This window comes from Tenrec ecaudatus, chromosome 4 (genome assembly GCF_050624435.1).
Source record: "Tenrec ecaudatus isolate mTenEca1 chromosome 4, mTenEca1.hap1, whole genome shotgun sequence".
NCBI classification, from domain to species: domain Eukaryota; kingdom Metazoa; phylum Chordata; class Mammalia; order Afrosoricida; family Tenrecidae; genus Tenrec; species Tenrec ecaudatus.
The window spans coordinates 153,755,469-153,779,178 of record NC_134533.1 but is presented as its reverse complement, the minus strand read 5'-3'; the positions used below and the strand labels follow the sequence as shown (position 1 = coordinate 153,779,178).

General features: G+C 40.4%; 1 protein-coding gene across 1 annotated transcript; it reads left to right on the top strand.

Annotated features, from left to right (window-relative positions):
* The first annotated feature begins 3,717 nt into the window (after positions 1 to 3,717).
* Positions 3,718 to 21,291, top strand: SLC33A1 (solute carrier family 33 member 1). The gene is made up of 6 exons (XM_075546952.1): positions 3,718 to 4,944; positions 10,627 to 10,817; positions 14,025 to 14,209; positions 14,691 to 14,808; positions 17,429 to 17,644; positions 18,626 to 21,291. The coding sequence occupies exons 1-6, from the start codon at positions 4,170 to 4,172 to the stop codon at positions 18,791 to 18,793; spliced, it is 1,653 nt and encodes a 550-aa protein (XP_075403067.1). The 5' UTR covers positions 3,718 to 4,169; the 3' UTR covers positions 18,794 to 21,291.
* The last annotated feature ends 2,419 nt before the right edge of the window (positions 21,292 to 23,710 follow it).

The window sequence follows — 23,710 nt, the reverse complement described above, 5'->3', positions numbered from 1 at the left end:
CCCTTTGCCTCCTACTCTTTTCCTCTATTTCCTTACGCTTTCCTCCTGTCCCACTACCATGTTCAGCCTTCATTCTGGTTTCAGTAATTCCTCTGTTACCTTGCCCTTGGCCGCCACTCCCTACCAGTCCTCCCATCTCCTCCCTCCACTGGTTTTGAACCACTCACTGTTCCCTTGTCCCTGTGTTGGCCGACACCTCCTCCCTTCCCCTACCTCCCATGCTCTCATGTCCCTCTGGGACCGTTGGTCCCGTTATTTTCTTCTCTCATTGTTTGTCCAGCCTATCTTATCGAGGTGGACCTGCTGATATAGTTAGTAATATGTGCATACAAATGCAGCTGGCTTTGACAGCACCCAAGTGGCACATAAAAACATGGCTTCGACAGCAGCAACACCGACACGCTGACAGGCAAAAAAGCCACTTACATACAAAATTTACCAGGTTAAAAAAAGAAAAGACAACACAAAAAGATAGCAAAAAAAATTGTTAGTAGTTCAAGGTCTGTTTGTTGGTCTTTAGGAGTGTTTTCCAGATGAGTCTTGTGGGATGCCACGTCCTGGCCCCAAAGTCCAACCTTTATACTCCCTCAGGATCTCTTTGCTCTGCTTCCCCCGCTGCTCCATTGCACGCCCCAGTGTTTGCCTCATTGTGGTGGGGTCAGCTCAGCTGCACATCCCCCACTGTGTCTCAAGTGCTGTCTTGTGTAGGGCCATGGGTTGGTGTAGGATGTCACATCTCACAGTGTGGCCAGCTGTATGGTCCTCTCTGTATGATGAGCACTTCAAGTCGGGCTATGGTCTTCTGAGCTTGGTGGGCCGAGGTGTACTCCACTCCATCCTTCCTCCTTCCTTTGTTTCAGCTTCCTTCTGGGTGTGGTGTAGTGGGTCAGTTCTTTTCCCACACCAGACGATCTATTTTCATTTTCTGTGGTACTCCTTTCAAATGTGGGGGTCAGGCTAATTCTGGATTGGGCCAGTGTATGGTCCAGTCTCTTTGTGTAGTCCTCCGTACTTTACGTTGCCCTCCTTGTTTGGTGTGTCATGGTGGGGTGCGTATGCATGTTCCAGTTCTGTGGGGACAAACTTAGTTTTTTACAATGATTACATGAAGAGATTAGCAGGTGTTTACAATATCTTTTTTAAAAATCATTTTATTAGGGACACATACAACTCTTATCACAATCCATACATATATCAACTGTGTAAAGCACATTTGTACATTCATTGCCCTCATCATTCTCAAAATATTTGCTCTCTTCCTGACATAATCACTGAAGAGAAAATGGGTGCATAAGCAAATATGATGAAGAAAGCTGATGGTGCTCAGCTATCAAAAGATATTGCATCTGGGGTCTTAAAGACTTGAAGGAAAACAAGCGACCATCTAGCTCAGAAGCAACAAAGCCTACATGGAGGAAGCACACCAGCCTGTGCGATCACGAGGTGTAGAAGGGATCAGGTATCAGACATCATCAGAACAAATTATCATTGTGAATGAGGAGGAGTACAGAGTAGAGATCCAAAGCTTATCTGTAGGCAATTAGACATCCCCTTATGGAAGGGTCACGGGGAGGCAAAGAGGCAGTCTTGGTGCAATGGAGCAACGATGAAAAATATAACTTTCCTCTGGTCCTAAATGCTTCTTCCCCGCCCACCCACTATCATGATGCCAATTCTACGTTACAAATCTGGCTAGACCAGAGGAGGTACACTGGTACAGATAGGAACTGGAAATACAGGGAATCCAGGACAGATGACCCCTTCAGGACCAGTGGTGAGAGTGGCGATACCGGGAGGGAGGAGCGAGGAGGTGGAAAGGGGAACAATTACAACGATCTACATATAACATCCCTGGGGGACAGACAACAGAAAAGTGGGTGAAGAGAGACGTCGGACATTGCAAGATATGACAAAATAATAATTTATATATTATCATGGGTTTGTGAGGAGGGGGGAGCGAGGGGAAAAAATGACCTGATGCCAGGGGCTTAGGTGGAGAGCAAATATTTAAGAATGATGAGGGCAATGAATGTACAAATGTGCTTTACACAATTGATGCATGTATGGATTGTGATAAGAGTTGTATGAGCCCCTAATCAAATGAGTAAAAAAAAAATGTTGAATGAAGAAAAAAAATCAAACAACAGAATATAGCCATAAATACTTTCTGGGAGGGGGGGACCCACTGTCATGTGGATGACCTCATAGGTTTTATTTAGTCTTCAAAATAACCTATCTGTGAAGTAGGTTCTATGGTCTATATTTCATATTCATGAAAATGGAAACAGTTTAGTGATTTGTCCAAGGGTACAGGCAGTGGTGGGATTCAAATAATTTAACCGGTTTGTTGCCCCAATTATAATTTTTAAATGTAAAAAAGATATCCTTAAAGGTAGTTTATTATATAGTTATTATTTAAATAAGAACAAAAGAGGTATATAAAACTAACTTTTATGGAAAAGTTTAGAAATAATGCAAATATTAAATTATGCCAGGCAAAAACACAAACTATTATTTAAAATATTTCCATATTGCTTCGGCCTCCTCACTTGCAGTAATCTTTGCTTTTCTCCTAGCCTCATCGGCTGTGTGATTTCTCCTTAATCATCTCTTCACTGTAGGAGTAGGAGCTGGGCAATTAGACAACAGTCATTGTGTTTGATTAGAACCAGGTGACTTCTTTTCTCTGAACAATTATGTCCATCTTTGAAAACCCACTCTCCACTTCTGCTGAACTTACAGAAATTGTCCGGACAATATTTTTTACCTCTTTGAGCACTTTCAGGAATTGCATAGTTCCCTCGCATTACCTCCTGGGAATTTGGGTGTAACACAAAACCCAAAGGAATCCCAGCGTGTCACTCCCTGGTTGTTCGACACTTTTAAAAAGCATTTTTCTTCTATGTTTGCTGAGTGATGTCATAAACGCAAGGGAATAAAAATGCGCGATTCCATCAAAAGTATGAGCTTTATGGCATGATCACATACATAGAACAAGCGTTCTTCATCCCTATGGATGGCAAGAGCATTACTCCGAGCGCTGAGGATACACTGTTGCGCGGATGGACTTTAAGGGTAGGGAATGAACATCTGTGATCGCCACATTGGGCGGCTGCGCCCACTACTGCCTACGGGCACGAGTGTTAGAACCAGCGTTTGAATCCAGGTCGGTCTAAGTTCCACTGGACACGCATGAAGCGGGGATGTTGTTCCAGTGGGCCGTTCTTCGCCTTCCCAAGTCTTCCCTGGGCAACTTTACCCCTGAATTTTAACACGGAAACCTTACTGGACGCGCTTCTCCCCTTAGCTGGGGCTTTGCCTGCTTCGGGTCGTGGTGGTGGAAGGGTGGCAACGTCACAAACCTCTCTCCTCCCATTGCTGCAGGCTCACAAAGGCCGCGGCAGTTGCCCGAACGCCTGGCGTTACCGAGCGCACGCGGCTGGGGGGGCGGGGCGGGCCACACGCGGTCACGTGGTCGCACGGAGCCAATAGCGGAGGCCCACGCTTCCCAGACAGCCGCGCGCTCCCCGCGCCCGCGCCGCCCCCGCCCGGCCAGGCCCCGGCGCTCGGTGCGCCGGCTTTGCGAGTCCCCGGAAGCACGAGCCGGCCATCTCGTGGGTTCCCACCCAGCGTTCCCTTCCAACTCGGCGCGCCGGGACCTCGTCCGGATTGGCTTGTTTGGGAGCCGGGAAAGGGACCCATTTGAGGCCAGGACCGTTTCCGGAAGCGCGCGGCAGGAAGTTATCTAGGGCTTCGGGAGTCCTGCTGAGAAAGTGCTCTGCGCCGCGCCGGTGGCGGGTAGAGCTGGCGGTGGGTCGAGGAACCGGTGGCTTGGTCCAGCCGCAGCTAGAGGTCCGTTTTCATTACGGCACCACGGCCCCCTCTTCCAGCCCCGAGCCGGGTGCGGCTGCCCGGCAGACCACTTCAGACTCCATAGCGCTGCTCCTAGGGGTGTCTCCCTGGACAGCGCCTGGGCCTCCAGCCAGGGGACGGGGTCCCAGCACCCCAGGCCGCAGTAAGAAGTACCTTTTTAGCCCCGCCTCCTGCCCCTCTCTCTGAATCACCGACCCCCTGCTCCAGGGAGACAGCCCGAGACCTGGGACTGCTTAGACTGATCCACAACGCTCTGCCCCGGCTCCCCTCCAGCGGGTCTCTGCATCCTCTCTGATATGTCACCCACCATCTCCCACAAGGACAGTAGCCGGCAACGGCGAACAGGCACTTTCAACCACTCTCTGGATATGAAGAGCAGTCCTCTGCCCCCAGGCGTCTGGGATGACAATCATCCGGATTCCATGGGGGCGGAAGGGGACAGGGAAGCACTTCTGCGGGCTAGCGGCATCGGTGCCGTCTCGAAAGCCCCACGGGGTTGCCGCGCCGAACTAAGCAGCATTTTGCTGCTGCTGTTCCTTTACGTGCTTCAGGGCATTCCTCTGGGCCTGGCGGGAAGCATCCCACTCATTTTGCAGAGCAAAAATGTTAGCTATACGGACCAAGCTTTCTTCAGTTTCGTCTTCTGGCCCTTCAGTCTCAAATTGCTCTGGGCCCCTTTGGTCGACGCGGTGTACTTCAGGAGCTTCGGTCGTCGCAAGTCTTGGCTTGTCCCTACGCAGTACACCTTGGGACTCTTCATGATCTATTTATCCACGCAAGTGGACAGTCTGCTCGGAAACGTCGATGGCAGACCCCCCGACGTGGTCGCTCTCACTGTGACTTTCTTTTTGTTTGAATTCCTGGCCGCCACTCAGGACATCGCAGTGGATGGTTGGGCATTAACAATGCTTTCCCGGGAAAACGTGGGCTACGCGTCCACTTGCAATTCGGTCGGCCAAACTGCGGGCTACTTTTTGGGCAACGTTTTGTTTTTGGCCCTTGAATCTCCTGACTTTTGTAACAAATATTTGCGGTTTCAGCCACAAGCCAGGGGCATCGTTACACTTTCAGGTAGTGTATGTAAACATACGATGCTGTCGGGTGTGTTTGACGTGTATGAATCCTTTGATGTAGGGTGTGTCGTTGAAAGAGCTTGTTCTTTAAATGTCTGGAGTCGTTTGGTGGGAGAAGAGCTGAGGTAAGTTTTCTGGACTGCTGAAGTGGGCTGCTTTGAATTGTAAGTGTTATCCAAGTCCAGCGATGACACGAAAGGACGCTTCACTCGCCATTTCCTTGCAGCCATCCTGCAGAGGCAGCCCATCAAATCACACTGGCCTCTGATGGAAAATAACTGAGTGTGGGATCCTTCAGCCCTTGTCTAAGACACAGGTGCATATTGAAAAGAAGTAGGCTAACACAAAAGTGTCCCATTGAAAATTCTAACTTTGCTTTCTGGTCCATTTCTATCCCGATTTCGATATCAAGAGTCCCCATCTAGTCTTCTGGAGAATGAAACAGGCACTAAACAATTCTTTCAAACAATTCTGATGATTCTGCTCAGTGGCTGGGTGGCTAAGGCTCACAAGAAATGAGGGAGCTTAGAGTTGCCAGCTGTTAACTGCCTGTGGGAGTTGGGCTGTGAATCACATTGGATGTGTTCTTGAATGATAAGATCCCTTGAAGTGGAGGTCCCCAAAATGCAAGTACGGAGGTGGAAATGCACGGAGGCCTAGAAGTATTACAAAGTACAGGACAGTTTTATGATGTTCAAAGTGCTGGAAACCGTGATTTTGAGGACTGAATTTGAGAAAGGGTGTTGAAGAAATGTGGTAGCAAAAGGATTTTAATTCCTCTAAGCCAAAATCTAGCCCCACTGCTGCTGTGTCGATTCCAACTCCCCGGCAGTGAGCCTGGAGAACAGAGCAGAACCGCCTGTGGGGTTTCCTAGGCACAGTCATTGCTACGCTTGGGCACATTGTTGGGGCGACTGTGTCAGTTATGCTTGTTGAGGCTTCTCTTCTCTCGTGCTGACATTCTCAGCCACTACAATTGCTTAAATGGTTATGCGTTTTCCTCAATTGGCTTGAGGCTGAAATTGTTTTATTGCTTGTCAGGTAGCTGGATTTGGTCCAGATGTTTTGGGATCCATTGCCGTTCTCTGCACAATTCTCTGCCTGGAAAGACCTTGTGGATATACCTAAAGCACATCTTGTTTTTTGTGTATTTGCTTTTCATTTTGTTTGGAGTTATCATATTACCAAGGATGACTAATGAGACGATTACTTGAAAAAAATCATTTTATTGCGGGCTCATACAACTCTATCACAATCCATACATTCATCCATTGTGTCAAGCACATTTGGATGATTGATGACTTAACATGAAGTTTTCCTTGAGAAATTTTAAGAGCCTATAGAAACAGTAACTAGCTAAATTAGAGTTTTCTCATAAGAATGATTAATAAAACATCATTCCAGGAAATGCTGCTGTGAATTCAGGAGCTGTTATTTCCTCTCTTCCCACACTATTCTCCAACGTGTGGATTAAAATAGTGTTGATTCTTTATTTAAACTTACTGGTTACTTGAAGTAGCAGTTTGTTTTGTGGAATTTGAACCTTTTTCCCAGGACAGTTAGGAAACAGCTTACTTTTTAACTAACTTTTTAAACAATCTGTAATGGACTGCTGTATTTCACTGAGGCATTTTAGTAAATTAAAGGATCTTACATTTTCATTCTCCATTAACCTGAGGAACCAATGCCCAGCTAACAAGGCAAGGATCCTCAACTCCAGGAGATTGTTGACTCCCAGGATTGCTAGACATGAGCATCCAAAAGAAACTGGAGATTTTTCTTTTATTTGCTCATTTTTGAAAACATGTAGTAAACAAAAATCAAACTCAATGTCTTAGAGTTGATTTCTATTTATAGTGACCCTATAGGAACCAACAGAACTACTCCTTAGGTTATCCGAGATAGTAACTCTTTACAGGAGCGGAGAACCTCATCTTTGCCTCTCAGAGCAGCTGGTGGGTTTGAATCGATGACCTTGTGGCGAGCAGTCTAACACAGCCCCCAGTGCCATGAAGGCTCCTTAAAAACACTTAATAGGCTTATGTGAAAGATGCTTTTAGGCTAGATTCAGCTTGTCAACTACTAGTTGAGAGCCTCTGCTTTGGAAGTATTATTGGTAACAATCAATTAGGAGAAGCTATTGGATGAGGAACAGGATGTAGTATTTGGATTTAGAGGTGGAGACCTGGGTAGTCTGACACTGGAGAAGAGCACTAAAGATAGAGGGATAAAGTCGTTTACAGATACAAATGTACTTATAAGCGTGAATTAGAGAAAAAGGAAGTTTTGCGTAAGGAAAGCTGATGCCATAAATGAGGATTTAGTTAAACTTGTAGTGATGATAGTAAACAGGATTTGTGAAGTCACTTATGATTTGAAGTGAGACGAGAACAGGACCGTTCATTCATACTTACTTAGTCATTGTTGTGTCCTGCTGTCCGTGCTCCCCGAACTGGAAGTCCTGGTGGTGCTGTGTGGTAAGCCTTGGGCTGCTGACTTTCCAAGATTGGCCCTTCAAGCCCACCAACTTCTCTGCAAGAGGAAGTTGAGGCTGGCTGCTCCTGTAGAGAGTACAGCTGCGGAAGCCCTGGATAGGGTCCCTGTGGGTTAGAGTAGACTCTGTGGCAGGGTGTTTGTTTTTAAGACAATACCAGAAGCTGCTTCCTTGGCTTTGTGCCCCTATACCATGTGTGAATTAAAGTTACCGTTTAACTTAGGGCTTCGTCACCACTGTCTGCTTTAAAGAGGATTGTCACCTTATCCTCAAGTTACAAGGAAACTAGAAATACTCTGATGTGGAGACAGTGATTAGAAGCTGAAGCCGTTTTAGCTTGTTCTTAGTCTTTCATACCAGCGGTAGCAAGAGATGACGATTTTGTCCATTGTAGCTGGAAGAATATATGAAGCAAATTATTGTTTTGCTTAGAGAAATCAAACACTAGTTTATTACTTGAAGAATTTTAATTTTCAGTTTATGGAGATGCCATTAATTAGAAGTTCTGGTGACACTAAAAGTAATTTAGTTTCTTTCAGGCCTTCCTAAACAGCTGATTTAAACAAAATAAAGAACAAAAAGTCAAGAGAGTAGAAGCATTTTACAGATGAAATGAATGGAAAATCGATTGATATTAACATTACTTATAAGAATAGTCAAATTCATTTCTTTTGAACTATGTACTCTATTAACATAAATAGAAATTGTTATTTTAATGATTAATCATAAGACTATTTCAGTATCTTAAGATACACTAGTGCATTTTTTTAATGGATACCTTTGCACTTAATAACGTTCATGGTGTCCTTTCTATTTTCTAAAATTAATTCTAGGTTTCTCATTGTGGAGAAAAGGGTCTACCCTAGAACACAGGTCTCCATGTACACGTGTCCCTGGTGTTACCAGGCTCCTTCCCAGCTAGATACATGCAGCTTCTCAGCACCATGCTGCCACAGCACAGCCTTGAATTGTGCTTGGGAACACTGTGTGATGGTGTCATGTAGGCTCTATGGTGTGATTTGGTTATGTTTCAGGTCTGGGAATATTCCCGATTTTTCCCATATAGAGTAATGGTAAGTGCTTCCCTGTATACCATTTCAATGTATGAAAGATTTCATAGGAATGCTCTAGTTTCAGGTAGCAGAGGAGATCTGTATGTGTAAAGCAGTTTAGGTTCTTTAATTTGCATAGTTTGAACAGCGAGCTTTGCTTTGAGGGAAAGTATTCTTAACAGATAGTAAGTAATTACACTAATTCAAAAAAATTCTTATTAAAAATTATTCAGCTAGTTTTATGGTTTAATCTTTATGTCAAAAAAACAAAACCCCACTTCCCTTGAGTGTTTTTCCAACACTTGAAAAGTGTGAGACTCAAATTCAGGAGATCTTGGTTCAGTATCTGCCTCTACTTCTTAGTAATTTCACCTTGGCACGAATTTACGTATGCTAAATGTCTTCTTCATCTTCTACATCTCTACACGGTGTTCCTCTCTCGTGGGTTTCGAGAGTCTAATGAGAACATAGGAGGAGTGAGCGTATACATGCTAAGGAGAATTTACTGTACACCTGTTGTAAACAAAGAATGCTTGCTGTCTGCCTCCTTCATAAAGGAAGTTCAGGAAGCTATAGCGATCGTGTTCAAGGGCACAACAGCAGGAGCAAAACCAAATCCTGCAGGGAAACCCTGATTCAAGAAGGCTCTGTTGTATTTGAGAAGAGGTTACTCCTTATCCAGGAGCAATAAAATAAGACTTGGTAAGCAGAGTACGATTTTAGAATGTTACACCCAGAAAGCATCGTGTTTCTTCTCTCAAGTCCTCTTTTACGGATGAAGAAATTGAGACAGAGTTATCCAAAAACCTTGTTGTGGCAAACTGACAGGCAATTCTAGAGAGAACAAGTTTGGATGTTAGTCATGAAGGAGTCACACCACAATTTTTAAATGATTTAGATTGTAACTGCAGAAAGCATAAATGTATTAAGCCTCAGTGTATTCATTGACAATTGGATCTAGCAATAACTAGCACATTGGGTTGATGTAGTAAAGGAGATATTTGAAAAATGCCTAGCATATGCCAAAGAAGGGAAGCATTCTAGCACATGCCTTCAGAGGATGTGAAGCTTCTTGATTTTGAGTTGTAACTTATTCTTTAATAAACCACTTACCTGTTTTAAAAAAGAAATCTGTCTAGCATATTTGTGGCACATGGTATGCATTACTGCCTATTACCATTCTTCTTAGTGGTTATGCAGAATCTTAGAGTCAGTTGTTCGCCTCCCTGTCATTTACGGAAACAACCAAACAGTATTTGTCTGTGTCTCATTCTGAGCTGAACAGTACGAGGAAATTGCTTGTCTATCACAATGTTGAAAACTGTGATACAGAGCATTAAGAACGTGTTGCTCCTAATCTGTTCTGACTCATGATGACTCCATGTGTGTCAGAGTAGAACACAGTGCTCCTCAAGGTTTTCGATGGCAAGTTTTTCTGAAATAGATTGCCAGGCCTTACGTCTGAGGTGCTTATAGGTGGATTCAAACCTCCAACCTTTCAGTTAGCAGGACATCTTCAAACCAGTTATTCCTAGTTCAGACACAGCTGACGATGTGACAGATCTGAAATTGTAAAACATGGGGGAGCTGGAATGGGGAAGATGATGATTTGAGGTTCTGTTAGAGACTTTCATCTCCTTAGAAAACAGGGGCAGCATGTGCAGTGCATAACAACCAAACATCTCTTGACTGGCAGAGTTGGAAATGGCCCTAGTCAATGGTACTTCTTTTGAGTGAGTCACACTACAGTCTAGCAGTGACCCAGTCTCTTACATCAGGCTGCTCAAAGGGTTCACTACGATTCTTCAAGTCTCCCATTCCAGTTACTGCTCTGCTTCATCTAAACTTTAAAAGTTAGGATCTACTCTGATTCTACTTCATGGGCAATGACTAAACCAGTTCTTACTGGTTCAAAGCCCTGGTTAGCAGCAAGCACATTAACTGTACCTACCACTGACTGTATAGTAGTGTTTATTCTCTGTGCTGAGACGGTACCTTGAACATGGTGGGTACATAAGTGTTGATAGTTTTTTGGTAAGCGATGTTAGTGGAGGAAAAGTTGAACATAGAATTATTTAGTGTTAGATGCGTCATTACAAAAGTTAATTAAAATTTAAAACATTCTTGATTTCAGATTTCCTTTTTTTCTGGGGAGCTATATTTTTAATAACAACAACTTTAGTTGCCCTTCTGAAAAAAGAAAATAAAGAAGTATCAGTAGTAAAAGAAGAAACACAAGGAATTACAGATACCTACAAGTTGCTTTTTGCAATTATAAAAATGCCAGCTGTTTTGACATTTTGCCTGCTCATTCTAACTGCAAAGGTAAGAGATTTATAAAGCAAAATCACCATCGAGCTTTCATGGTCTCCTCATAACGTAAGTCCTTTTCTGTCACCATTAGAATTTAAAAATGAAAAGGCAGTATTTTTATTTGTTAACTATAATACAGTGTGATGATGAAAAATATAGTTTCAAAGATTGTCTTGGTATTGTGATAAGAATTAGATCACTATGAAATACTTCTTATAAGGGAAGTCTTATTTATTTAACAACATTGATACTTCAAATAGAAATAAAAACCTTGAGAAAATAAAGTTGATTCCAACTCATAGCAGCCCTGTAAAGGGTCTCTGAAGCAAATTCTTTACAGAATCGGCGGCCTCGTCTTTCTCCCTTTGAGTCATTGTTAGGTTTGAACCACCAACCCTGAGATGAGCAACCCTCAAATCATGAAGCCCCCAGAGGCCCAGGCAGTGTTTGTTCTGCTCTACATAAGGACATCCCGAGTTGCAGCCAAGGTGCAATTAGGGGAGGGGACCTGTATCAAATATGAAAGACTCAGGGAAGATCGTATATTGTCTAATTATGTCACTGAGAAATAAACAGTAGTGTTTTTGTGTAATTCCTCTACCATTTTTCTATGTATACATGTATATATACTATGCATGCGTATTTTTTAATATGTATGTGTTTATGCAAATACACACTTGAAGCACAGATTATATTATATCTTGTTTTTGTCATCTTCCAAGTATATCTTGTACCATTAAATCATATTTGAAAGCATTCTTTTTAATAACCAAAACTAACAACCAAAACCTCTTTGTCATCAAGTGGAATTCCAACACATAGCAGCCGTCGAGGCAAGAGTGGAGCCAAGGCTGTCTGTCGTTACCTTTATCTCCTGGGGAGTCGTTTGTGGGTCTGGGCCATTGGCCTTCCTTCGGTAGCATAGTACTTACTGCGCACGTTAGACAGCCGTCTACGCCACTGGGTAAATTTTCCTTCAGTCACTTGTCATTTTGATGTTCTAGTTTAATTTTCTCATGGATTTTACTTTTAAAATATACTAATGAACATAGTTGAACTCAGTCTTTCTTTGATACTTCCTTCCTCAGATTCTTAAGTAGGTAGTTAGTCAATAAATAAACATGATGGTCAAATTGCTTTTTAAAAAGTTATCTAATTTATATTGTTCCCAATAGTGGATAAGAAAAGTGTTTCAGTTGCATAGTTACGAGTCCAATGTTCTTGGCAGTAAACCTCCCTAAGGAACTTCTAACATGATAGATTCATTTTCCTGTTTTTATACCTTATATAAATGAAATAGACAGTGTGCCCTCTTGTGTCTAGTTCTTTTGCACAGCATTGTTTTTGGTGTCCATATTTATAGAAGTATAGTTTATAAACTGTACACTATAGTTTGTTCATTTTTGTGGCTTGTATTTTGGATATGAGTATTATACAGGTGTATTATGAACACAGTAAACACAGTCAATATTGAAATCATTTTGCAGATGTTTTTGTGTATCATTTAATATGTAAAAATCAAAAGATGTTTAAACTATTTTTGCATATCTTATTACAAAAAAGATATGAAATGTGAAATGTAAGCAAAATTATTTGCTGTGTTTAGGTGAAATATCTCTGACCTTTAGTTTTTTTGTTGGTATAATATACTCTTTAGTTTCACCCAAGAAGTTAAAGTGTATAGTATCTATCATTCATTTTATTAAAAAGTTATTATTTGATATCATTTAACACTTACCGAAAAGCTTTCAGAAGAGAAACACCTCCCAAATAAGCTTAATTTTTCCTAGTCAGGGATCCAACTCAAGATCACACGAGTTTTGTTTTTTTTTTGTCCCTCATGAAACTGATGTTTTTGAAGAGTACAAGCCAAGTTATACTATAGAATGTCTTCAGTTTGGGCTTATCTGCTGTTTTTCTTAACTCGCTGCCATCTAGTCAATGCTGACTCCTAGGGACCTCCTGCAGATTTCTGAGAGTGTACCTATTTACAGGAGTAGAAAGCCCAGTCTTTCTCCCACGGAGCTGATGGTGGTTTTGTACTGCCGACCATGCAGATCAAAGCCCAACATGTAACCACTATGCCACCAGGGCTCCCTCTAGGTCCAGGTTATTCATGTGTGGCAAAAACATCACATGAGTAATATTGTAGCCTTTTCAGGGAATTCTTTCAGCAGCCACTTGATGACCATTTTATTCTATTCTGTGTTAATGCTTGCTTAATCCATTTTAAAGTTACTGTTTTTCATTTTATAATTAAAAACTAATTTATGGGACCAGACACATAGATATTATACTTTATTTGAGCCTTTATTTACTACTTTGCCATTGTTTTTAAGAATTGATCTTGTTATAATTATACTTTTTCTTCCCTTTCGTTTTACTCGTGCCTGCAGATGTAATGCGTTCTCAGAATCACTTGACACTTAGACGACCTTTGGGATTTGTGTTATGGAACCAGGACCATTAAAATGTGTATGTGTGTTAGTGAGGCTTTATTTTAATCAGATCGAGTGGGGATCCACTGAAGGCTTTTTTCTTCAAATTAAGACATTTAAACCAGTTTGTTCACATTTGACTACTATTTATTATAACATCTGTTTTGAAAGAAAATTTAGTTGTCATGAGAACCATCTAGAGCACCTAAGAGTACTAAATTTGCCTTTGGTTTTACTCAACGTTGTTAGTCACCACACAGGACAAATACCTTTTGTAACTTGATTATCGTACCAGATCAAACCTTAGGCTGCCAATGTCTACTTGTATTGGCACGGGCCAGTGTCTCAGTTACCTGGAAATACCACAAGTTGGTGGCTTCATTTTCTCCCAGACCAGGAGACTAGAAGTCAAATCTCAAGCACTGGCTTGAGGATAACCCTTTCTCTCTCTGTTGGCTCTGGAGGAAGGCTTTGTCTCCTCAGCTTCTGCTTCCTGCTTTCTAGGAGATCTCTACATGTCTCGACAGCTCTCATCTCTGCTCTCTGGCTTGCTTTTATACCTCAAGGTATTCCTTATACCAATGTGTCTTGTTAACATAGCAAAATCTACCGCTTGACAAAATGGGATTATAACCATAAGCATAAAGGTTAGGATTTATAAAATTTGGGGGGGGGGGCGATGGGATGGGAAAATGAGCTTCTGGAAGAGCTTCTATATGCTTAGAGGAAAATATTTTCTAAATCATAAATTACAATGTTTTGTTTTTGTTTTGTATTATAGATTGGATTTTCAGCAGCAGATGCAGTCACAGGACTGAAATTGGTAGAAGAAGGAGTTCCCAAAGAACATTTAGCCTTATTGGCAGTTCCAATGGTCCCTTTGCAGATAATATTGCCTCTGATAATCAGCAAGTACACTGCAGGCCCCCAGCCACTAAACATATTTTATAAAGCCATGCCCTACAGGTAAGGGTGAAATAAAATCTTTCCTAATTTTTAAAATGTTAGCATGAGAAACATACCTCAGTATTCCTGATAATCTGATTATAGAGTGAGTAAATATGGGAAAAGACAAGAAATACATGAGAAAAGACATGAAAAACATTTGAACATTCTGCGCCATTTGGACGCATCTTTTTCTCCTTTTAACCTCGTAGCAGGTTGACAGAGCCCTGCAGGCACAGTGGGTGAGGCATTAGGCTGCTCACCGCCAGACTGGCCATTGAAACCTACCAGCCGCTCTTCAGAGGAAGACGAGGCTGTGCCCTCCTCCGTAGAGGGACACTTTCAGAAACCCTGTCTCGGGTTGCTGTGAATTGGAATTGACTTGATGGCGGTGGTTTGGTTTGGAACACATTTTTGATATGTGCTGCTTTCTAGCATATGGTAGGTCCAGGGACTTTTGATTGTTGTGAAAATGGAGCCCAGTGTTCTCTGTTTCCTACAGGTTATTGCTTGGATTAGAGTATGCCCTTCTGGTGTGGTGGACCCCTAAAGTGGAACATCAGGGAGGATTCCCTGTGTATTTCTACATCGCAGTGCTGCTGAGCTACGCGCTGCATCAGGTAAGCCGGTTGTGCTTTCCCAGGAAATAAACTCGTCTAGTAAAACAGGGAAGACCTTTTTCTAGAGTAACCTTGAAGTAATGATAATGTTAAGATTTAACTGTGAACTTGAAACACAAATTAATTTTTCTCTGGGTTTTGATTTAGTGAGTTCACTTCACGCAAAAAGAGCTCCATGATCTCTCATTTCTGTTTCATTTAAAGAGTATTTCATTTCTAAAGCCCATTAGTTCTTGTTAAGTAAGTAGCCCCACGCATGGCCCATCCCTAGATGTGGGTCCTTTTTAAAATGTAATTCCTAGCACTGTTTCTAAAGTATTGAAAAATAATGATTTCTACTGAGTTACAGATCCTAGGTCTCTGGCTTAGATTCGATATTTAAATTTATGACGTACCTTTAGTCATTGTGGAAGCCGTCTGTTAAAAAGTATTTATTCTCTTTTGTTAAATCTGCTTTTTACCCATAAAAGAAAAGATCCCCGCTTTGCGCTCGCCTCACTTAAACTGCTTTGTAGAATGAGGTTTTGTTTGGGGAGCTCACCGGGACTGAAGTAAATAGCAGAAGCCCAGTAGTAACCTTTGGGACTCATGCAATTTCAGACATACCTTGTCGTAGTGTGTGCCACTTTATTGCACTTTGGAGCCATGGTTGCACAGTGGGTTATGCATGGGGTTGCCAACTGTGAGGTTAGCAGTTCAAAAGCACCAAGCACCCCACAAGAAAAAGGTGAGACCTTCTACTCCGTAAACAGCTCTGGTTTCAGAAACCTCCAGAGTAGTTGTACTGTGTCCTGTCGGGCCTCAGAGTCAGAGTGACTCGATGGCAGTGAGTTTGGTTTTTATAGTTACTGCACTTGACAGATAACTGTTTTGTTGTTGATTTTTTTTTAGAAAATTGAAGGGTTGTGGCATCCCTGAGTTGAGCACATCTTAGCACCAGTTTTCCAACAGCATGTGCTAACTTCATGTCTGTATATCATATTTTACAATTCTCACAATATTTCAAACTTTTTCATACTTCTGTTATATGTAATATACTGCAGTACAATGTGAAAAATAACTTATGTGCACTAGGAAACCAAAAGTTTGTATGCTTTATTTTGATACTCATTTTATTGTGGGGGTTTGGAACAGTTTGAAATATCTCTTACGTATGCCAATGTATATTTCAAAGTCACTTTGGATTATCCTGGGGGATGTAGGATAAATAATTTAAAAGCTATATTTACCAACTTCTCACTTAGTTTTTAATTAAAACCTGACAAAATAACTACCTTATTTAGGATAATTTTTTGTTGCATATCTGATTTAGGAGAATTCCATAGTGGATCATGGTCTAATGAATTAAGTTTATAAACTTATGGAAACCAGGTTGTCAAACACATTTTTTCTGTTTTGAATATGAAAAGAAATTATTGAGTATTAAAAGAAATGCTACCCCAGTCACGACTCTGTTCTCTGTGTAAGTAATGGAAAAGTGAGGATGTTATCTAAAAATCATTTGTTTGACTTTAGCCTTTATTAGAGAATTCCTCAAAATGTCGTCAGTGAAGCTCAAACTATTGGGTGTTATATGGGTAGGTCAAATAAAATGGACAAAAGATGTCTGGCATAATCCAGCTTCTCTTTCAGCAGCATCTTTTTCATTACTTCAGCAAACACTAAGTGAACTCTTCTGTGTCAGAAGCTATGCTAAAAACTAAAATATAACAATGATTAAATCACATAAGGAGCCTACACTTTTTGGGGGGGCCTACATTGTAAAGGGGCTCAGAGGCCTGTAGTAAAAGGAACCTGCCTACCTTTGTGTCCCTTAGCTTCTGTCCGTCTTACTTGATCTTAGACCTCCTCTCTCCTGACCCTGTGGGGGCAGTGCTCTGAGGAGCGCTGTTCTGGGACATAGCCTGTATCTCTCCATCTCCTGAATGAAGTGTTCATCTGCTCGGCTCTCCCTGTGCCCTGAAAGGAGGCTAACTCTCCAGTTTGTTACCAAAAAATTTGAAATCGTATTTTTCATATATATATGACAGAAAATAGAAGTATGCATTTGTTAATGTTTCTTTGAAAATTTTAGTGATTTATAAAGGGTACTTCAAAAAGTCAATGGGAAAAAATTCCCTTATTCTTTCATTCCATTTCCCCATGAACCTCTTAGAGAACCCTCGTATATCATAGCTACATTTAACATATAATTGCATATACATACATATATGTAATATATAATTAGGTGCAAATAATGCTTTTTTCTCATTTCTACATGCATCTTTCAGTGCCATCTTTCTCTGCTGAGCTTTCCTTGACTACCTTTGATAAAATCAATTTCTCATTTCTGCCCTAGTGGCATGAGTAAGTAGCATAGTACTTACCACATTTCGTCATCATTAATCTGTTTTCCCAACCTAAAATACATTTCTTCAAGGACACAGACAGAGACTTTATGTTCTGTCTGTATTGTCATGAACTGATGTATAGTCTGGCTTATAATAAGTGCTCAGGAAAGGTTTGTTGAATTAAATAAGGATCATGAAAAATGATTTTCAAGTTTTAAAATCTTAACCCTTAACTCTGTAGAGAAAACCATGCTACTGTATTCTGAAGATGTTTTCTATTTTTACCATAGGTTACATTGTACAGCATGTATGTGTCTATAATGGCTTTCAATGCCAAGGTCAGTGATCCACTTATTGGAGGCACATACATGACACTCTTGAATACCGTTTCCAATCTGGGAGGAAACTGGCCTTCGACAGTAGCTCTTTGGCTTGTGGACCCCCTCACAGTGAAAGAGTGTGTAGGAGCATCAAACCAGAATTGTCGAACACCTGATGCTGTTGAGGTATGTTTTCATTTAATCGAATATTGAGCTTCTGAGATTCATTTTGCTTCTAGCAGTAACATGTACCTTTTACTTATTTTAAGTCATATTTCCCCTTATTTCTATATGGTATTTCTACATAGTTCCTGTTATACAAATGTAAATTTTGGAGGGATACGCTTCCTATCAAAACTGAGAAGTATTACACACTCACATCACTTGAAGGTGCTTCTCAGCAGTCTCTCCCAACTCAAGAAGTCACTGTTTTACCCAATAGGCCCTGAATATATATATATATGATTAATAGCTCAATTGTACAATGAAAGAAACGGGCTGTTCATGTAGCAATTTCAGTGAGAACAGTTGTGAGTGCTTTGTTGACAAATTATTTCAGAATAATAGTAGTTTACTTCAGGAGCCCATTGAAAGGGAATTTCTTCACATTTCCAAATACAGAAGCTGGGTCTTAAAAATAGTATTGTTTTTTTAAAAAAGTATTATTTACAGTAATAACTGAAAGTAGTGGTCAAGTACATTAGTAGTAGCATCAGAAAAGGAGCCCTTATGGCGCAGTGGTTACACTTTGGGCTGTGATTTGCAAGGTCAGCAGTTCGAAGCCCCTCGATTTTCCTGAGAAAAAGACGGACCTCCACTCCTATGTAGAAAGTCACTGTCTTGGAAACCCACAGGAGCACTGTGAGTTGGAAGCAGCTCCGTGGCAGTGGGGGTGGCAGGTACATTAGGGAATGTTAACATGTTTTACCACTTGACGTGATTATCAAACAAAAAGTATATTTGGAAGCAAATGTTTTGAGAATGATGATGGCAACAAATGTACAAGTGGGTTTGACACAATGGATATATGTATGGATTATGATAAGAGTTGTATGAGCCCCCAATAAAGTGATATTAATCCTTTAAATTACAAAGTGGAATCACCTTAATTGCCAAATACTTCCATTTTGAAATTATGAGGTTATTTTTGTCTTTTCATTGTTACAGCTCTGCAAAAAACTTGGTGGTTCGTGTGTTACGGCGCTGGATGGTTACTATGTGGAGTCCATTATTTGTGTTCTTATTGGATTTGGTTGGTGGTTCTTTCTGGGTCCAAAATTTAAAAGGTTACAGGATGAAGGACCATCTTCATGGAAGTGTAAAAGGAGTAATTAATGCATAGACTGTTGGACATTCTAGAAAGGTAACTGTAGATTAGTTTTAAGAGAGGAAGCTCTGATAATCAGTGCACAGGAGTACAAAGATTATTTTTAAAGGAAATTATTAATATAAAAATGCCAAATGGTTAAAATAGAAACCTCAAACAATATTTGATTATATTTTTTGCTGCCTTGTCAATGCATTTAAAGTTTACTAAGGTCAGCAAATGATTCTTAAAATAACTTCTGACCTTGTTATTTGGTTTAATATCTTTTTAATTTTCTGACCAAAGCATGTTTAAGCTGCAATGCAGTAGTCATGGAGTGATAACCATGCAGTCAAGTATTGTTCTCAGTACGTACCATTGAACTGTATTTTAATATTTGCATAGGATATATGAAATGGAGCAGATCTTGCTATTCGGGTACTAAAAAGCTAGTCCGACTTTGTTGATGGCTAAAATCTCATTTTGTGTTGCAAATTGGGTAAGGTGTATGAAATTTGCTGAGTGTGTAGACTACTGAAATCCCTTTTTATTTTTTATTTCTTTGACCCTCACCATACTGTAATGAATTCTGTTTTTAAAAAACTACTTAAAATGTATTTCCTGCTTTTGTAGGCATTAAAGATTTATAAGATTATTCCAACTATTTTTTATAAAGTGAAAGCTCTGATTTTTAATTTATTGGTTTTCCCGCCTGTATCTTTTTTGGAAAAAATTTTAAATTCATTTTATCCTAAAGCTTATAAGATGTGGTTTTCTTGTCACAAGTGCTTCCTGGCACACAGACACAGTAAGGGATCGAGTGAGTGCTACCTGCAGGGTCATGGCACAGTCTGGAAAATCAAGGTTAAATGTTACTCTTCAAGTAGCTTTTCTTTTTATTAAACCGAGTCAAAAGAATAGTAAAGCTTTCATAGTAAGTAACATATAAATGAGTAATACCATAATTTGAAAAATGAATTTGTTTTAAAGAGTGAGAAAGACATTTGTGCCTTTGACAAATTAACTCTTAGGGTAGAAGAATGTTTCTTAATTAAGCACTTTAGTGAGAGAAGCTCTCACAATTATTTCTGCCAAACCACACACTGTATTTCCATGTATTAAAATATTATCTTCTATTTAAACTATAATTTTTAGTGGAGAATTGCTATCCCAGGAAAATGATCATTTTTAGTTTCTTAGCAATTTTCAATGTTATATATACCTAATGATAAGGTACTTTACAGATTTTGTGTTATTACTCTAATGCTAGAGCTTATATAAATCCTTCAAAATGTAGAGAAAATTGAGAGATTAAGGTATAAGTTTTACTTAACTATCTTGGTGGAAAATATAAACTAACTTTTGATTTTGTTAATATCCTGACAAAGGTTGACTGTTAGAGTGAAGAGTTCGTAAATAATGAAAGGGACTTGGGTAGGGGACAGTGGCACTCGGCAGCTGAAGACAGATAGGGACGTGGCCTCTAGGACTCATGCCTATGTGTGGGTGTCGGTGTCAGATCCTGAGGAATCACCCAGAGAAATGCTCATTTAGAGTCAAGGAGGCCACCCCAAACAACAGACGACAATTCATTGTCACATCAGTTTTCCATTATCATGTATTAAAATCAAAAGCCTACTTGAATAAAGTAAAACACACACACACAGGTGAAATGTATTTTAATGCTTAACTTTTGGATTAAGAATTAGATGGTCATAATTGCATTTTATCTCTTCCCATTTGTATCAGTGCTTATTATACATGTGTTCAAATATAGTTATAAGTATACAAATCTGTAATGATTTGAAGTTTTGAAATGTTTTTGAAAGCCTTTGACAAAGCCTTCACACTAAAAACGAAGAGGTAATTATTTTGAATTGCAGTAATTTGATTATGTATGTGCTTGTTGTGCATGCTAAAAGTGACTGGTTAGTACGTGTATGCAACTATGTTGCGTGTATTGGTCACAGTCACTGATGGCATCTTAAAAAATAACCTACCTGAATGTGAGGATCTGTCCATTTTAAGTCAATGGTACTAGAAAATACAGCTCTATTTTTATGTATTTTCCTTTATATCCAATAATCCTAAAAAATGAAACTACCCTCAAGTATGAATATTCCGTAAGTATGGATATTAATGTGTTATTATATTTACTGGTTAATTCTGGATATGAACATATGTCTGACAATATCGATGTGCTCTAGTTGCAACATGTATATATCCGATGTCGCTTTGTTTAAGATTAGCTAAAGACAAACCAAAAAGTCTCTCCTTTGTAAATATTTTAATCTTAGTTCATCAGTCATTAGGAAACAAATAAACAACCAAACTTATTCAAAATGTAAAATATATTTAACCTAGAATTTTAAAATATTTAAACCCATGAATTACAAGCCTATTGTCTATTGTTGTAAGTTCTGACTCCTGAATTTCAAGACCCTGGATTTGTACCTTTGTTTTCTTGGAAAATGTTGTTGTTAAAATCTGAAATAGATTCTAATTAAAAAAAGTGTAAGAACTGTAACCTTATTGAATATGGGCTGTACTTTGATTTATAAACATAAACATAAACTTAAAATAATAGTTGTGAAATTGTTTAAAACATCCTGAAAGCAAGATTCCAAGAAAAATCTGATGAAAACTAGGAAATTACTACATTTGTGGTACTGAACTTCAACTCAGAGAGAATAGAGTGGACAAGCTACTACTAGTAAATGGGGAAGAGGCCCTGGGGGGGTGCCAATAGTTCATGTGTACTGGCTGGTCATGGAGAGATTGTAGATTTATGTCCACCCAGAGGGGCACTTCAGGAAAAAACAACCAACAACCCTGACCTGGTGATCTTCCACAAAATCCACCCTTGGAAGCTATGGTGCACAGTTGTGCTCTTGGCTGAGTCAGACCTGACTGCACAGCAATGTGGTATCGTAGAAGAGAGGGTCCAAAGAGGTATTGTAACATTTCTGAAGTTTGCATACCACACATGATGCCTCTGGATTGTAGCTGCAATATTTTCCATGCGGGTAAATTTTACCCTTCAAAAGATACAGCTTGCTTCATGCTGGTATGTTGCATTCACATCTTGGAGAGGAAACCATGCCAAGTAAAGTAAACCAAGCACAAAAGGACAAGTACAACATGAGTCCACTGAGGTAAGCTTTTAAAAAAAATGCAAAACGGGCATAGGAAGAAAGCTACTGTCTACAAACATTCCTGGGGTGAGATGCAGGTAGTATGGCTGGGACCACATCAAATCCAGGGGTACATATGGTAGCCAACTAAAAAGGAGGGGGGAAAAAGAAAAAGAAAATTGGGTAGAGGCGGGAAAAGGGTACTAACCCACCCAAGGGGAGGGTATTGTTTATATCTCACAGGGAAAGAGTGACCAGACTTCAACCCTGTTCTCCAAGATGTGAATGCAACATACTGGCATAAAGCAGGGAACCAGTAGACAGGTCTGAGGGGCCAGCCCTAATCCCAACAGCCACTCCTACCTTCAGAAGAATTCACTTCAGAGGACAGCACTGAAGCTACAGCTCAGGGAGAGACAAGGCTGGTCAGAGCACATGAAGAAGGGGAAGGTAGAGAGTGGAGCACATCCTGGCCTACCAAGCCTTGAGGGTGATATCCCTGCTCAGAGCAGCCAATGCACAGAGAGGAACCATATGGCCGACCCCACTATGAGACATGACATCCTTCACTGACCTACAGTCCTACAGGGGTCAACACTGGAGACCTTGTGGGAATTGTGTCCTATCTGAACCCACCACACCGAAGCAAAACACTAAGGGTGGGCAACAGAACAGCAAGGGGAGCAGAGCAAGGAAGTCCCAAGGGAATACCAAAAATAGACTTTGGGGCCAGGGTGTGGCACCCCACCATACGCTACTGGACAACACTCCTAAAGGTCAACAAACAGATCTTGAACTATTTATAGGCTTTTCTTTTATTGGCACTTTTTGTTGTTGTTTTTCTCTGTCTTGTTTTTGTGCATTTTATTATCTCTGTATGTCCAGATAAGATAGGCAGGAAAAACAATCTGGAGGAGAAAACAAGGGGACCAATGGTTCCGGGAGGACATGGGAAGGTGTGTGCAGGAAGGGGAGTGGGGACCAGTGTAGCAATGATGAAACATACAACTTCCCTCTAGTTCTTAAATGCTCCCTTCCCCTCCACTATCATGATCCCAATTCTACCTTACAAACCTAGATAGATCAGAGAATGTACACTGGTACAGAGCAGAGCTGGAAACACCAAGGAATCCAGGACAGATGACTCCTCCAGGACCAGTAGTCGGTGTGATACTGGGAGGGTGGGGTGGAAAAGGGGAACCGGTCACAAGGATCTACATAAGACCCACTCCCTGGGGGATGGACAACAGAAAAGTAGATGAAGGGAGACGTCAGTGTAAGACAAGACAATTTATAAATTATCAAGGGTTTCGTCAGGGAGGGGGGAGAAGGAAGGAGGGGAAAAATGAGAAACCGATACCAAGGGCTCAAGTAGAAAGCAAATGTTTTGAGAATGATGAGGACAACAAATATACAAATGTGCTTGACACGATGTATGTATGGATTGTGATAAGAGTTGTACAAGCCCCCCAACTCTTTAATCTTTAAAATGATTATAAAAAAACTAAATTAAGTCTTCTTTCCTATAGATAAATTTTTATTTAAAATTTTATTTTGCCTTGTTAGCAGAAATCCATACAAAATCTGTTTTGTTTTCAATAGTTAATTATAACAATAATTATTCAATAAGTATTAAGAATAATGGATGACTATATTTATTTGTGTATTTGAAGGGTCACATTTTCGATGTGAAAGAATGGGTAAAAGTAGTTTCACACAGACACCAATGAAAATGAAGAACGAACTTGTTGGAAACATTTCATGTGGATTTCCAAAATGTATTTACCTAGTACTAGAAAAAGAAAAGAAACT